The sequence below is a fragment of the Gobio gobio genome (genome assembly GCF_949357685.1).
Source record: "Gobio gobio genome assembly, chromosome: 6".
Classification (NCBI taxonomy): Eukaryota; Metazoa; Chordata; class Actinopteri; order Cypriniformes; family Gobionidae; genus Gobio; species Gobio gobio.
Window position 1 is genome coordinate 11,144,717 of NC_137102.1, and position 18,393 is coordinate 11,163,109.

Sequence of the window (18,393 nt, forward strand, 5' to 3'; positions counted from 1 at the left end):
AGGCTATATGATCCAGCCCTTTTATTTAAAGGTTTAATGTAGGCCATAGTAGTCCATGGTATTACGATTGCAAGAAGGATCAACAAGGTCAAAAATGTGATGTGCAGTCAAATCTCGGTGTGTTGTTTAAACGAATGTTCTCACAGATATGCTTGTTGTGCTTCGTGTTTTATAGACTCCATATTGTTTCTTATTCAAATATGGTGACACCCCCCCCCCCCCCCCCAAAAAAAACACAGCACCCCCAACCTAAAACATCTTCCCGAGCCTTTGCTTTCTAATGAGAACCTAAGCATAATCTCTTTATAGCCCAGGAGAAACATCTGAGACCTTCAAAAGATTTCGTGACTTCTCTTTCCTATGGGAAGATAGAGAGATAAGCCAACCTGTACTGTACATTACTCCGCTGATCATTATTCAGTACGGGGGAAACATTTGTGTTCAGTCACTTCTCTTTTGCCCGGATCCCTCCGGCTAGAGTGAATTGGAGATGAGCCAAAATCTAATAAGGTTCAACCTGGCTGTCAGGGTTTTGAGTGTGTGACGGTAGAGAGGTGTGTGATGTAGTGGCTGAGAGATAATGTATTGTAAAAGCCAAGGATAGTAGAGCAGGTGGCGTGTTGGAGTATCTGGCTCATTATCTTTAAAATGGGAAAGTGTTTGGCTGTCTTTGCGTTTAGCATCGAGCTAACTACTTACAAGCTTGTGTGAATAAAGCAATCACATTGCTAGAGGACAGGAGCCAATACATAAAAGAAAATACGCTTCCTTTTGTGATGATGCTTTTTTCTCTTTGTGTGGCTCATTTACTGTGGATCACATCGACTGTAAAATCCACATCGTATCAAAGAGGTTTGATCAAACATTACATGGGATATTCATTAGAAACATGATCATACACATGCCAAAGAGTTTCGATCAAACAATGCATCAGATATTCATAAGCTACACGTTTATCTACAGACTGTCATTAATATGAAAGAAAATTATTAAAAACACTTTAAAAGCCCAAGCCTGGCCTTTGATGGGACAGCATACATCAACCCCTGTCTTCTCTGAAAATGAATATTAGCAAAGCTTTTAAAAGAGAGCCTGAGAATAATATAATATAACCGATTCAGATTTTCACATGCAGGAAATATGAAGGCAGAGCATCTGTTCTTCACATGCACTTCATTAAGGAGCTTGATTGACAACGTACTTAAACCTCATCACGATGAGACGTGTATGTGAAGGTATCTGTTTCACTGGGGCATAATGAGAAATGCTTTCTAATTGGCAGATATCGTTCTGCCGTTTCAAAACATCAGTTCAGCAAATGTGACAATCAAAAGTGTTTAAACTTTCAAGCACATCATATTTCTGTTTTTAATTGCATTTTTTTTCTCACTCTCTGATGTTTTGATGCATTCAACAAGCCCCCTTTGCAGCTTTTCTACTGTTCGAGTTTCAATAAGTGATGGTCCTAAACATAATTTAGGGAGGAGCGAACCCATCTAATCTTCCAATCAAGTATATAAGCAGCTGCTTACCTCTCCTCAGTCTCGGGGCCTGTACCATGATGGTAGTTTAACAAACTCAGGGTTACAGGATTAGTTTCGAGTTGACAAAACCTAACCAATCTATTCAGGCTTTGTTGGTCCCATGATGCTGATCATCAGCTTTCTCTGTCAACTCAGGCTTTGGTCCTGAGTTTAGGAGTTTAGCTGTGACATCAGTAGTGAACAGCCAATCACATGCTGTGGATCGGTGAAACTGAGATTCACTTCTCTCTTCTGCAGAACATTACATGATTGAAAAATATTAAGAATTTAAAAAAATTTACACAGCAAGAAGAAAAGAGCTGTCCATGAAAGAGGACAACTTAAAGAAAAAACGTGTACGTCAATGCAAGTAAAAGTTATGAAGTTAGTTAAGTTGATATATAGAGAGAACTGAACATTTAAGCTCACATGTAGTAATTTGTATAGCTTTATTTATTGATTTTAAAGCTTATTTGTATGACCTTTATAGGCTATTTATATTCATTTCAACAAAGTGCCTATTAATGATTGATTAACTAAAATGATACATGTGTAATTGATTATGGGTATAATAATTACATATATATGTAAATCATTAAAAATTAGTATTATTATAAATAAGCATTGTTAAAAGCCAGACGCTTTAGCCTTTAAAAAACATTTGCTATGTAGTGACCTTTAATTTGGAGTAGAAACAGGGGGAGTGACTTTATTGCATCAGAGGTGTGTTTCTTTGCTCACAGCTGATTGGTCCAATTTCAGTTTGAGATCACTTATCCAGAACATAACCTGCCCTTGAGCAGGTTGGCCGTGGAGCGTAACTTACTATGGAGATGAACACCGCTAAAAGCCAAGACACTTGAATGGTACCTAAAACCCAGGATTGGCACAAACTAAGCTTAAACAGATCTGGCTAGCCAGCTAAACCGACTTCATAGTATAGGCCCCAGGTGTTCCAGCATCCCACCACCTCCCCAAACTCCACCTTTATCTTAGGTACCTTACCCTACATAATCACATCCTATATTTAGTCACTGTGGGGGTATATCAGAGCTCGAGTTGAAGCTGCTTCATCAAGCCCCTCATCAGTGGACAGCAAGCCAAATAAGTTTAACCTAATATCTTCAGATTATATAAGCAAAAAAAAACTTGATGAACGTGAAACGTGATTCCTCATGATACGACACCCTTTAAATTAAATGTTTCTCACAAAACACTTCTACTTAAAAGGTACTATTCATGTTAAGCAAGAGTCTGTCCTAAGATGCCTGTGTATGCCAAGTCTATGCACAATAGCTAGCTAGTCATGTTTAATTAGCATCACATGCTTAGCAGAAATGGCGATCATGTGCGGCTGAGGCACAAGACTTTGCCAGACACTCCAGAGAAATAAGTCTGCGACTGGACAGCTCTACTGGCTTCCGGGCACCCCATGTACATTATCCAAATAAACATGTCAGCCCAGTTAACAGGCTGCCACTGGATGCAATCTAAGATCTCTTTTACAACTGGTAATAACATCCATTTTGGGTGATTTGTATGAAATGGAGCAATGATAAATAACAGTGAAAACAAAGCCCAAAATTGTTCAAAACTGTGCAACTTCAACTACATTCAGAGGTGAACGTAGTCACTCAATGACCCGAAAAATGACCACACTGTATCTGTAAGTAATCAAATGAGATGCATGGGATTTACACTACCGTTATTAAGTTCGGGGTCAGTAAGATGTTTTTTTTATTATTTTATTATTATTATTATTAATAATACTTTTATTAAGCAAGGATGCATTTAATTGATCAAAAGTGACAGTAAAAACATTTATAATATTACAAAAGATTTCTATTTCAAATAAATGCAGTTTTTTTATTTTATTTAAATTAGGGCTTTCACTGCTAACGTGTTAACGCATGTGATTAATTTAAATTCCTTAACGTGTTAAAATAATTTAACGCAATTAACGCAATTAAATTACAGAAGAACGTGAAGCTGCTTCTTTAACATAATTTTCGTCACGCAGTTAGATGATCTTAGAAGTCGGGAGTTTATCACAATCACAATGAGCATCTACAAGCATCTATAACCCTGGTAGGAGGAAATGTCCATTCTAACTATTCAACCCGATTCTGTTTCTCTGTTTGTGATCAGGCCATTTTAAGCCGTCAAACTCTGGTAAAGTTTTTAGTGATCCAGTAATCAAATTAATTCAAACAGTTCAAAACAGCGCTAACAGGTATTCTGTGATTGTTTCTGAAGAGCGCAATTTTGGTGTTGTACAGTAAGCGCGTGAGAGTCTGGTATATTGATGCACAAAGAACCATGTATGTACGCACCCTTGATCACTGATCGCACGCTGCATTCATGTACAGACACACAGTACATTTGTGTTGTTTCCCCACACACTCGGGAAGGATAATGATCGATTTGTCATGTGTACGTTTTTGTGTTTAGTAATCATAAGTTTATGCAGTCAAAGCGGTTGATTTAGGAGTTTTTGGCATCTCCGTGTGGTCCTGTTCGGTATTGCAGCTTGACTCGTCTAAAATGAAAACAGTCTCATTGTTGTTGCTCTGCACACATACTATATATACTGTGAATTTTGTAACGTTTTTTTTTTCTATAATGTTTTTTTTCATGGGTGCTTAGGTGTGTATAAATGTATTATATAATATAATTATATGGACTCCTTATATTTGGTGTCCTTAGGAGTCTCCAATGATCCTTGAAGCTTGCAGAAAATACAGTTTTCTGATTGTTTACTTTGCTGGATATAGCAAATGATGACTAAATTAATGTGTTTAATGAGATAAATGGCGTATGCTTAATTTTACGATAAGTGTGCGATTAATCGCGATTAATCACACAACAAGAGTGCAATTAATCGTGATAAAAAATTTAATCGATTGACAGCCCTAGTTTCTATTCATAAAAGAAGCTTTAAAAGAATGCATCACGGTTTCTACAAAAATAGAACTGTTTTCAACAATGATAATAATAATAATAATAAATGTTCCTTGAGCAGCAAATCACCATATCAGAATGATTTCTGAGTAATGATACTGAAAATTCGGCTTTGTCATCACGGGAATAAATTACATTTTAATATTTATTAAAATAGAAAACCATTATTTTGCATTGTAATAATATTCCACAATATTATTGTTTTTACTGTATTTTGGATCCCCAAAAAAACACAGCATTGGTGAGCAGGGACTTCTTATAACTCCAAACCTTTGAACAATATCAGGTCATTTTTTTAGCCTGCTCAGTATTTTTCTAAATTGTTTGACCTTTCAGATGATATTTGTTAAATGTATGCATTTCACTTAATGAATAGAACAAAGAATGAAAATAATATTCAAACAATAGTGCTCAACCCTAGTTGTCATAAGGAATGACCTCAGTGCACTTGACTTGGTACATATAAAATATCAGAGCCAGATGATATATTTTGCTTTACCTTGCCAACATAGAGAGGTTCATCTCCTGTGTATTCCTCCAGGACGAAGAATTGATTCCACACCCAGTTGCGCTTGTGTCTTTGAAGGGATTCACCCACACTAGCTTTGATGGGCCTCAGGGAAGCCGGACGGAGCGGGACAGAGTTCAGTGTCATACCCCTGCAGCCCACGTCCCACTGGGCTAACAGCAGCATAGTCATTACAGTCAGTCCAGTCCACACTGCAGAGCCTATATGCATCATTTTGATGAAAGGATGAAAGTAAAAAAAAGGAAACAAAAAATACACTCCTCCGTATTGAACGGGCCCCAGATCTTGAGGCTAAGACGTTGCTCCTGGGAAACTGTGCACCACCCTCAGCACTGGCGCGGGTAGCAGGATAGAGAGGACCGTCTGACCGGTGATTGATGGGCGAGACCACAGGAATGAACGATGATTGTAGCTGAAGCCCTCAAACCTGCGGTGAGAACAGACACCAGGAGGAGATGTTGAAGAAAATCAGAGTGAGAGAAAAGAGTCAAAGAAATATACAAAAAGAGTGTCTGTCAGCACAGATACAGACTTGATTGAATGTCATTTTTCCAACAACACTTGACATTAGAACCTCAGATTTAGACAACATGACTTTTGGCATTTCAGAGGTTGCCGTTTGATATGCAGGTGCAGCCAGACCACTACAGGTGAGCAAAACGGACATTCAGCTCTTTCCTCTGGATGGGTATTTGACAGCACTGCTGAAAGTGGAGCACATTAATCTTTAGGGCTGGAGGAAACCGGGGAGGGAGGGGGAAACAGACAGAGGGAGAGGGATAGAGCTCCAATGCAAAGATTTGGAGAAATAAAGCAAATATGTACCATCCCAAGTCCCAACAAAGGAGTGAGTTGCTCCATTAGCATATACTTGTCTTATAGGGTATGGGTCAATGTCAAATAAGTATAACACATGTATTCTGTATTCATGATGGTTTCATATGGGATTGAAACCATTTTATATGGCTTTTTTTTTTACCATTTTCAAGAAAAAAGTTTTAATTTATTACTTTAATGCTCAATTAATAATAATATAATTTGGTATTTTAAGCAAAATGTGATGCAGCTTCTCTCTCTCCCGACAGAACGGTGTTTTCTATCTTTTCTATCTTCTATCTTTGTACGTCCTCGTCACGTCTATCTGTTCTAAAATGTGCATACAGTCGTGAGTTTTTGCTCAACATCGGCAGAGCCACATCTTTAGAGATAAACCTCACGCACGCCGAAGCTCAGGCTGCACTGACCGGTCGGCCTTCAACATCCCCGACCCCCAGTACTGCATCTGGCCCACAGCGGAGGCGCCTTACGTGGCGGGAGATTAAGCAGACGGGGGGTAAGCGTGAGCGTATCCGGGCTAGGCTAGCCAGCTATCCTCACAATAAACTGGATTACATTCGATTACTGCGCTGTTGTCTTTGTTTGTGCTGTGTACTCAATGCTGACGCTTTTCATATGATAGGAAAATATCTAAAAATAATGCTAATGGTATATTACGTGTGTTACAAAGTTGGAATAAGGAGGAAGACGGGCTCGGCGTGACTGGGACTCGTGTTTATTCAGAACTCTCAGATACAAACAAAATAAACTCGCGCTGACAGCGCTCTCACAACTCAGTAGTTACAATATATAACTTTGTTTGCAATCGCTCCGTCTCTGGTCCATTGATGTCCGTTTGCAAACGAATTGTTCTTTTGAACTGGTTCTTTTTAGTGAACCGGTCGAACCAGTTCACCAAATTGGACTGAATCGTTCTAAACGGGTCGCATCTTGAGTCAGCGCTGATCCATCATTTACTAAAGTTACTAACTTTCTGACATAAGTGACAGTCCCTCCGACTAGAAATAAACGAATAACCTGAAGTACATGCTAGTAACTACACAGTTCACTGAACTGAGACATGCTGAGAGAACTGATGAGAAGTGAACTCAGGTCCATCGGTCTCTCTGGCAGGCTCGTGCCTGCTCGTGCCTCGTAGACCTCGTTAAACCACGCCCCCTCCGCTACAAGATCTGATACTCATTTCAAATGCAAAGATGTCAGCCGATCACAACAGTGGGCGTTTTTACTGAAGTCTCACAGAAAAAAATGCCTTTTATTTCTAAATTATGACATTTTATGATGTAAAAATCATACTAACAATATAAGTACACCTTTATAAAATAAAATAAAAAATCCATGCCATAGGACCTTTAACAAAAATAATGAATTAATAACACCACATGACATTTTACAACCTTTGCTTACCTTGCATTGTCATAAAAAGGTCTAATTATTTTACTAATAAATATTAATACGCAGAGAAGCATTTTTGTTTATTGTTTAAGAAATACTAACAAAAGATTATGCCAAACTACTTAATGTCTTCTTTTAATGAGGCTTTTTATTATAAGAGTTGTACCAGTTTTAACTATAATAATATGTTTAAAAAATATATAAAAATTCATTTTAATTTGGAAATTCATAGAAGCGGTGTAAGAGGCCATTATATATGAATTGCATTGTAATGTATTTTTAAATAAATGAATGGTTCCTGACTAAATAAAATAATAAGCATCATGTCATTGACCCACAAGTATGTTACATTCTTATATTATTCTTCATTTACCAGTCAGTTTCTAATTCAATGTGACTTATGGGACTTTTGTACTGTGTGAAACTCACTCTGGGGTTGGTTAAGCGCTTTGCTCAAGAGCACAATGGCAGTGGCTCATGAATGGTCCCCATCTGGGGTTTGAACCTACATCCTCCAGCTTAAGAGCTGCTACTAAGAACTACAAAGCTACACCGTATGGTAAAAGTGTTATGTAAGTGACACTGGATTTTTATATTGTATAAAAACCCTCATGCTCCAAATTGCAAAGGAGAACTACAATTTAAAAGTGCGCACACTAAGTTGAAGTGACAAAATTCCAGGCACAAATTTTTCCTAAGGGGTCCCTGGAGCTTCTCGGTCCGAGAGAGCCTTTTAGGTGTTTCTAACATCCTTTTAAAGTGAAACACTTACAAGTCTGGAAAAAAACAGTTCAAAAGGGATTTGGGCAGAGCACATATACGTTCTCTAGAGAAATCTGTCCTTCCAGCAGTTCAAACCAACAGCAGCAGTATTCACGCCCCAACAGCTTATTTTGATGTTGAAGAGGATGTCAAAATCTCTAAGGAAATCTCTCGTCGTCCGAGAAAAGATGAGATCTGACCTATGCTTTACAGAGAGAACAACTTCCATATTGGGTTTTGAGTGCGAGGCAATTCAAAACCATGCAATTATCGCAGCATGTACATACGATTCATTACAATATTTATTGCAGGTTCAGATGAGCTTCAAACAATTTCATTATTTTAAAGTGTTAGAGCGTTAGCACCATTAAAAAGTGTTGATATGTAGGGCGATGGAAGATCCGTTAGATACACTGGAGCTAAACCATTTAGGGCCTTATAGGTCAGTAGCAATACTTTGTAATTGATACGGAACTTCACAGGTAACCAGTGTAGAGATGATAAAATTGGTGTTATATGATCATATTTTCTTGACCTAGTAAGAACTCTAGCAGCTGCGTTTTGGACTAACTGTAGTTTGTTTATTGAGGATGCAGGACAACCAGCTAATAAAGCATTACAGTAATCTAATCTCGAGGTCATGAATGCATGAACTAACTTTTCTGCATCAGAAATAGATAGCATGTTACGTAGCTTAGCAATGTTTCTAAGGTGGAAAAATGCCGTTCTTGTAACATATGAAATATGATTTTCGAATGTCAGGTTGCGGTCTAATATAACACCCAGGTCTTTTACTGTAGTGGATAAAGTGACAGGACATCCTTCCAAGGTAAAATTGTATTGCGAGAGGTTTTGTGGGCAGTTTTTTGGACCAATAAGTAACACCTCCGTTTTATCTGAATTTAATAGCAGAAAATTACACGTCATCCAGTATTTAATATCTTCAACACACGCTGTCAGTTTAGATAATTTAGCGTTTTCATCCGGTCGTGATGAAATATATAATTGAGTGTCATCAGCATAACAGTGGAAATTAATTCCATGTTTTCTTATAATATTACCAAGTGGCAGCATATATATTGAGAATAGCAGAGGGCCTAGCACGGATCCTTGCGGCACCCCATAGTCTACTGACGTCATCTTTGATTTTTCCCCATTTAGACAGACAAAATGGTAGCGGTCTGATAAGTACGATCTAAACCAGTTTAATGCCTGTCCCTGAACACCAGTATAATTTTGAAGTCGATCTAAGAGTAGTTTATGATCTATAGTATCAAACGCAGCACTAAGATCCAGTAGAACTAGTATTGAGATACAGCCTTGGTCAGAAGCTAGAAGTAAATCATTTGTGATTTTAACGAGTGCAGTTTCTGTGCTGTGATGCGGCCTGAATCCTGATTGAAATTTTTCATAGATATCATTTTCTTGCAAGAAAGCGCACAATTGAGCGGACACAACTTTTTCTAGTATTTTAGACATAAATGGAAGATTTGAAATTGGTCTGTAATTTGCTAGGTTATTATGATCTAATTGTGGCTTCTTAATGAGAGGTTTTATGACTGCCAACTTGAATATTCTTGGAACATGACCTAAAGATAAAGACGAGTTAATAATATTGAGAAGAGGCTCTTCCACTACAGGTAACAACTCTTTCAGTAGTTTAGTGGGTATTGGATCTAATAAACATGTTGTTGGTTTAGATGCAATGATAAGTTTATTTAGCTCTTCCTGTCCTATAGTTGTAAAGCGGTGTAGTAGTTCTTGACGGGCGATAGTTGCGGTTGAATCATAAGACATCATTAAAGATTGTACATTTACAATTTTGTTTCTGATGCTTTCTATTTTCTCAGTGAAGAAATTCATAAAATCATTACTACTAAACTGTAACGGAATATTTTGCTCAGGCGATGTTTGTTTATTTGTTAGTCTAGCCACGGTGTTAAATAAAAACCTTGGGTTATTTTGATTATTTTCTATTATTTTGCGGAGATGCTTTTAGGGCCTTTTTATAACGTGACATACTATCTTTCCACGCGATTCTAAAGACCTCTAAATTTGTTTGTTTCCATTTACGCTCTAAGTTACGAGTTTCTCTCTTGATAACATGTGTAGCACTGTTGTACCATAGTGCTTTAGGTTTCTCTCTAACCTTTTTTAATCTAATTGGTGCAACAATTTCTAATGTGCTAGATAAAATCGTGCTCATACTGCTAGTCATTTCCTCTAGTTCATCTGTTTGTTTGGGTTCACTGAGCAGCTGAGCCAGATCAGGTAAGCTATTTGAGAATCAATGGGGAGGGCTTTTTCACATTTAGCTCCTAAACTCTGGAATAGTCTTCCTGATATTGTTCGAGGTTCAGACTCGCTGTCCCAGTTTAAAACTAGATTAAAGACACATCTCTTCAGCCAAGCATTCACATTATAATTATCTTTTTATACTACAGTTAAATCGGATCAAAAGCATTAATATAATATTCTGAACAGCAGCTACGCTAATCATTTCCCATCTGCTTTTCTGTTGTTATCTCGGGACACTAGTCCCGAGGTAAATAGTTCATCAGCTCCAGTTTGTATCCAGCTTCTCATGGAGACTTCGGATGCCCCGACACCTGTGATGAGACGACTCCACGCCCGTGAAGAGACGACTCAACGCCAGCGTTGTTATGGCCTAAATTAATACACGATTGATTAACTTTTTCGAACATTATTCTTTAACATTGTCTTTCTAACATTTTTACTGTACATCTATGAAATGCACTTTCTGTAAAGCTGCTTTGAAACAATATGTATTGTGAAAAGCGCTATACAAATAAATTTGAATTGAATTGAATTGAATTGATGGTAATATACAGGGTTTAAATAAAAGGTGTTGAACATATATGTGACATTAAAGCTTTGACAGATACTCTAACTCTGCAACATAATAGCATAATTGAAGCTCAAGCTCTGAAGGTGAACAGAAGAGTGAATCACAAAGCATTCCTCAGGGAATCCATTCCCTCCTTGTATTCCCTCCAAGCTCAAAAGCACCAGCGCTGCTGGAGAAGAACAGAGCGTCTTGCGCTTTGCTTCAGAAGACCACAGTGCCAGGACCCTTCAGTGGGGAAAAGTCTCATCTAAAGCCTGTAATCTCTATCATAAGCTTCACTTTATAGGGGAATTACAAGTGCTTAGTAGCTGATTAGATCTCTACACGTTTGACTGAGTAGATTCAACAAAAAGTTTTCAAAAATGGTTGACGATGGGTATCAAGAAAACACAGTTATGGCAAAATAATCCTCACCACGTCTCAATTATCTCCGACCTCCGATAGTTTCATTGAAGTGCTACATGACACCACTGCAGAATAAAAAGAGCTCTGAGTCTGGAATGCTTATAGCGTAGCGCAGGCTAATAGAGAGCTGGAAGGTGATATGGATCATTTATCAAGCTTGCATTAAAACACAGCAAACAAGGACACAGGAAACAAACCTAGGGATTTTTTAATGCTGTGCGTCTGAAGCAATATCTCAGGACAAGTTTGCCAGACAGGGCATTTCTCAAATGTGCCCAAATTGCTTAGGACCCAGACTAGGGCTGAAACTATAATGGGGGGAGTAAATTACAAAAACAATACGCAAATAAATAGAATTTAAAGTGAGGGTAGCATGTCACAATCTTCGTAACATCAACACCATTGTTGAACTGAAATTAATCAACAGTGAACCGACTTTAGCTGCATAATGCCTTCTGCATAATTGATTCAATTTGCAACATTGTTATTGAACTGAATAATAGAAACAGATGGCTTCAACAAAAGCATATACCATCAATGAACAACCTCTGAGCTCACAACAGGTCTGTCTTTAAAGTTTTAGAAGTTATCGAATGGGGATTTTACTTACTTCACAGCTGAAATTGTTTCATAATTGATCAATTTTGCTACATTGCCAGTGTATTAAGGCGAAGCTTCTTTGAAACGATCTGTATTGTATAATGCACTATATAAATAAACGTGACTTGACTGTAAAATATTCAAATCTGTGTGTGTTTTGCATTAGAACCCATCACAAAATTTTATTTTCTCTGATTATTTTAGACGGATCAAATGACTAAAAACCTATTATGATTTAGCCTACTGTACATTACAAGGCGACTATATGCCATGCCACGAGTGTACTATATTTGTCCCTCTTCTCCTTCCAGCCCCCCACTAACATTTTTCCCCCGCCCGAATCTGCTCGCTGTCAGGCTTGGCTGAGGCCCCGGACTTTGTGTTCAGCACAGATCGCCCAAATGGTCTGGGACAGGATGATGAAGTCTCATTAGCCCCCCATGCCATCTGACGAGAGGAGCTTAGGCTTCAGCGCAGACCGCCCTGTGAGAGAGCGCCCACAGCCACAGCCACAGCCAGAGACTCGGCTCCAAAAACCCATCTCAGCACACTATCTAGTCATAGCCCCCCTGCGGTTCAAGAGCGATTGTGGCACGCACCAGGGACAGTATGCTCGAGCACAGAGCAAAGCAAGGCTCCTGGCATCTGGACATCAAACACAGCACATTGCGGACTGGTAGCATATGGCCTTCTTATTATGGCTGCCCTTCGCTGTGCAGACTCTTGAGGGTGACTATGACAAGATTATGCAAGGATCTGGGCTGGATATGACTGCTTATGAGAATGTGTGATGAAAATTTCTAATAAAGAATACATTTGCAATATATTAAAACACCATTTTTCCATGTAACGTTTCATTACATGCTGCACACAAAAAAGCCTTTTTCGTAAAAGTGTAATCAGTGCATCCTGTTTAATGCAAAACGCTATCACTTAAATGTAAAATGCCTGGGACAACATGTTTATGGGTGGAAAAAATAAACAAATATTATTGGACTACATTTGACAAGAAACTCCGATTTTCTCATTCAAAATTTCATGTTTAAATGTGTCCCTTACAGTTTCTTTGTAATGAATTGTGAAATTTACTAGCTACTATTTTTTTCACCCCTCAGTGGACAGCATGACTTGGCAAAACTACATCAGTCACAAACAAAACATCTAAAACCATTTTAGTGGTTCGCTTTTTAATGATCTTCTTTGGGGCCACAAAAAAACCAACAAGACGCCCATTGCCTATAGCATATAAACATCTTAGTGGGATTCCCAGATTGCAGGGCAAGATTCTTGTTCATCCCTCTTTGACGACAACCCGTTTGTGCTTGGGCACGAAATAGGCTACATCCAGATGTTAAGCCAGGGAGTAAGCAAATAGTTAAGCCAGGGAGTAAGCAAATAGTAGCCTAACAAATTAGTAACAGCACAAGAAAGCTGAACATATTCTGAAAATAATACTGAAAATAGCATATATATCTTATCATATTGAACAACAGCCAAATTCACAATTCATTTTTGGATATATAAGCTTATCAAGTTGGCCTCGCACAGTTCACTCAACGCGCCACCTAGCGGCCGACAGCTTCACATTGCAAGTGAAGTTTCCACTACGAGCCTCCGTGCTGCTTTTGGCATTGCAGTGGCGTCCTGACAGGGAGATATTTGATATCGATACGGAGGTGTGAGGAAAAGCTGCACCTCTGTACCCGTGATGTCTGCATTTGTTTTGGTATAATGGCTACAGAAAATTAAAAACAACTAATATTGGGATAAACCCATCAGAACTAAATCTTTTCACAGTCACTACAGACGACAGTATTTGCATCACAAATGCGACTCACTGGCAATGTCCCAACTATTGCTCTTAGGACCGAGAAATTGTAGGCTACTTGGTAGCGACTCGATTAATATGCTGACTGCCAGACCTTAACTTTTGAACATCACAGATGCTCCTGAGGGAAAAGCGCTGAATATTAATACATCAGAGGCAGTGAGGGAAACTTTGAGAAGCGGCTCTTAAAATCTTTATGCTGACCACACTGTTCTACAATATTTGAAACTGCATTTATTATTGTGTTGAATTTAAAAAGGCTTCGTTCATTTTTCCTTTTAATATTTTTTTTTCTCTTTCCGTATAATACTTTCATTGTAGGCAGCTAAATAGCTAAAACAGACATTTTCTGAAAAAATAAGTAAAATAACAACAAACACCAAAATAGTAGGCTACTGCCCTTTCTCAACTTTTAGATTGCTATAATGATTTTGTATAGCCGTATGTTAACGGGCACGGCAAACACGACATTGCACCCCAGTAAACACTGCAAAAATCAGACTCACCTTTCCTCTTGGTCCTTCGCGTGCGTATAAATTGTCAATGTTCTTGTGAAAATGCAGAAGGATTCCGTCACGTCGCAGCCGCTCTAGACGCGCTCTTCCCGAATGAGTGAAGGAAACATCTTCAGGAGCATCCCTGCACTACAGGCGTCTTTCCCTCCGTTCCGCTCAATCACTGCGCTGCTCGCGCACACTCCGCGCGTCTACAATAAGCCCTATTGAGAAGCCACAGCTGCAGCGAACCTCAGCCAGGGGAGAGCACTGTGGAGAGACTCACAAAGGGACCACAACACTGTCGGCCATCCGTGAAGCATGCCTCGGGAGTCACAGTCCCCGCAAACTCTGGGAAAACAGTGGTAACGCGCAACTTATTGTCTCTGGTGAAAGTGGCTGACAAAATGGACAAGTCTCTGTTAGTGTGCTACAGGAGCATCGTTCATCAGGGAAACTGCACTGAGGGGAGGTGCCGATGTCAGTCAGCGTATCCAAGGTGCCGTGGCGACTGTTGGATTCTAGGGGGGGCACAGAGGGGCCAAAGTGTGCAGAGAGGGACCAAATTAAAACCTATTCAGTAGGATTTTGTGTTCCTGAAATGCGGGTTCACTTACAATTTTTCTTATATTAGAATATATACAATATCTCAACTATTGGTGTACACTGTGGGTACGCTATAGCCATTACTGATTTACAAACATTTAAATTGCAAATAAGGCAGATATTATAATAATAACAACAACAACTTTTTAACAACTCTTATAATAAAAAGCCTCATTAAAAGAAGACATTAAGTAGTTTGACATAATCTTTTGTTAGTATTTCTTAAACAATAAACAAAAATGCTTCTCTGTGTATTAATATTTATTAGTAAAATAATTTGACCTTTTTATGACAATGCAAGGTAAGCAAATGTTGTAAAATGTAATGTGGTGTTAATAATTCATTATTTTTGTTAAAAACTTTGACAATATTATGTTTATACTCCATCCAATTTATTCAAATATTAAATATTGAAGAACGGGTTAAGTGGAAATATAATGTTAGTGCATATTATCAAAATGCTCCACTCTGGAGTAAATTTTTTAACTAAATAACAAGTTATGGTGATTGAATGTGTTTTCTGGGGTAAATATAACATAACATCACGTGTCATCGTTCACAAGCTGTCTTTCCGTGATTGAAACACTGCTTGAGTTGTACATGAGGCATGATACATTTTTGTAAGTTGCACTGTATCTTTCAACACCTTCTGATGTTAATTCAAGTTTTATTTCGTACTACTGTATAACTAGCCGTAAAGAGGAAGAGATGATCAGTTGCGACTACAGCGATCTCTCACACCACATTAAAGAGCAACAAAATGGTATTTATGGTTTGAATTTTGACAGCAGAGACTTTATATCAAAAGTAGCAAAGCTTAACGCTGTCCCAAATCAAAGGCTCCTTCAAATGTGACCTCGAAATGCATCCTTAGTTTCCCGGGAAATTAAGGATACGACAGTCTGAAATTGCGTACTGTCTGAATAGGTACTGCACTTGAATTTACTTCACGGCTGTTAAAAAAGTACTCTATATAGGCCTAGTATGAATATGGATAGTATGAATGAAATTTGGATGTACCACATCTGCTATGATGTTACTGTCATGATGTGTCAATAGCCTGTTTCGCACAGCAATACCGGTAAATTACTGTAAAATTACCAGGATGACTTTACCTGTAAATACACAAATATGCAGTTCACACAAACAACAGCGTTCTGGCTTTTTACCGGTAAGAGACATTGCGCCGTTGTCTTCATCCGCCCGCATGAGGAGAAATGCTTTAGTTTCACTATCTGTTCAATTTGACAACATCTTTTTTCATCTCAACATCATAACAGATGATCAAACAGAACGTGTTTGCTCTTAAAAACACGACACTCCAGTCATGTAAAAACTTCAGTATCCAACTGCAAAGCCACAGTGCTGATGAATGGAAAAGAAGGCTGGGTCTCGAGCGTGACACGTTGAAAAAGCGGCAAGACATAGCGCAACAGTCAAAGATAATCATTTAGCGCATATTTAAATAGAAAAAAAAAACGATAAAAAAACCTTACTGTAAACAGCGCGGATCACGTCATCTTCATAAGTCTTTATGATTGGCCCAAAACAGACGTCTTACATCAGCACGTTCTGATTTCATACGTGCATATACCGGTAATCTTCATTCCGCATTCACACAGAGCACATTACCGGTAATTTACTGGTAATGTTCCAACTTCCCTTACTGGTAAATTGCCGGAACCAATTTACCCGTATTTTTGAAAAGGTCCTGTTCACACTTGTCCTTTGAAAGATGCAGCCTCTGAATTGACCAACGGATTCCCATAGATGGTCAGCTCGCGTGCTTTAACCTCGCGCACGAGCAGATCCGTTTCCTTGCTAGAGATGCTTTCAGTTTTTCGCTTGCAAATTCCACCATGTATATAGCGAATCCGGATGACGCGAGCGCAACTGGCTTTTAGAGGGAATGGGAGATGAGACTCTTATTGGTTTATTGCACGTTATGCCTAAAACACCCATTACTAATTAAGAGAATAGGGACAACCCTTTTAGACCAGGCGCGACAACCATTTTTCCCGTCGTTAAACTAGCAAAAGTGGATTTGGACACGCCCTAAGTGCACTTGCGCTGTGTGCTTTAGGCCATACGCTCAGATCGTTAAAATAGGGCCCTATATTTTCATAACACCAAGTACAGCATGGCCTGGATCCATATGAATTATAGATGAAGCTTTTTAAATTTGGTGTTAATTAACTTAAAAATCGTTCTACTCTGTATAGCGAACATTTGGACATGAGCTGTATTGTATAATATCATAAGTATATGCAAATATTTTGTTTGTGGTCAGTGGTTGTGTGGCCTTATCCCTAGGGTATATATGCATGCTTTGACTCCTCGTGAACGTACAAGCTTCAAGCATAATTTTTGACACCTTATTTTTATGTATTTGATATTACAGACAGATATTATTACTTGACACTCAATGTTACAGTAAGTATGGATATGCCTTTTGGCATGGTTGAACGAAAAGTAACATAAATGCTGACGTCTGCTGTATCTCGCCCTTTCCACCCTCTCTTCGAAAAGAGAGAAAGATTTACTGTACTTATTGTGATATTTGAAATTTCGATTTTCCTTCGTTTGTAATAGCATGCCTGTCATCCACTCCAGTATAATTTAAGTCATATAGCTGTAAGGCTCCTTTGGCTCAATCCCTCTGTGACCTAAAACAAACAAGAGAAACTTTATATTGAAGAGAGTCCTCTAATCCAGCTGCGAGCATTACTTTATGAAAAAGTTAATTAACTGTTGCTGGCTTATGTCACCGTCAATAGACCTATGCTTTGAACAGCAGTGCTGAGCCAGTCAAAACTACACAAATGCAACAACTCCTCAATTACAGTAGGACACTCTGCAGTGTCACATTGCCCTGGATTAACGAACATTGGCGACAGCTAGAGCCCTGAGCTTCACTGAGCTACTCTGAGTCCAATGTTCTTGCATTTAATCCCACAGTTGAGAAGCACGGAGGCAGGAGAAGAGTATTTGTTTGAAGTAGTGCATGGTAGACCAGATCTCTAGTTCATAAGTGAGGGTGCAGCTGAGCTAGTTCAAAAGCAAGGGAGGCAGAATCTTTAGACAAGGGGTTATTTTTGCTGTTGTACAGTTGTGCCAATGCGTGGCATTCACAAATAGAACCAAAGTTTACCCTTGATACTAAAGGACACTGTCAAGGTGTGGGTGAGTTTGCGATCCAAGTAAGTGTTGGCCTTGCGATATTCCATTTGCTTTAAGTGCACAATTTAACAAGTACCGCCAGCAAGTGCACAGGTTGCATAGAAGCTAAGAATTTTTTTTTAAGGGTTGCCTCAAAGGTGAAGTGGTATTCTGAGGAACACGATTCATACTCCAAAGGCACATACTCGCCTTTCAGTCTCTCGAGCAACCTTTAAAAGATCCAAATAAAGCATCCATATAAACTGACATAGATTTTTAGAATAAGAGAATTGTTTGTAGGAGGGATGTTAACAATTAAATGGATGATGGATTAATTGTCAATGGTCAACTAGGCATGCTCATCGTTAGAGTGAGTAGTTTTGAGGTGTGTGCGGCTCATGGGCAGAACGTGCAGCAGACATATG

General features: G+C 38.7%; 1 protein-coding gene across 1 annotated transcript in view; it reads right to left on the reverse strand.

The window, feature by feature from the left end:
• Positions 1-14,664, reverse strand: part of cdh7a (cadherin 7a) — a 77,094-nt gene extending 62,430 nt beyond the window's left edge. The window contains exons 1-2 of the mRNA XM_079819238.1: positions 14,216-14,664; positions 4,984-5,440 (exon numbers count right to left, since the gene is read on the reverse strand). Coding sequence (XP_079675364.1) covers positions 4,984-5,226 — 243 coding nt within the window. The 5' untranslated portion in view covers positions 5,227-5,440; positions 14,216-14,664. The remainder of the gene's footprint in view (positions 1-4,983; positions 5,441-14,215) is intronic.
• Between the last annotated feature and the right edge of the window lie 3,729 nt (positions 14,665-18,393).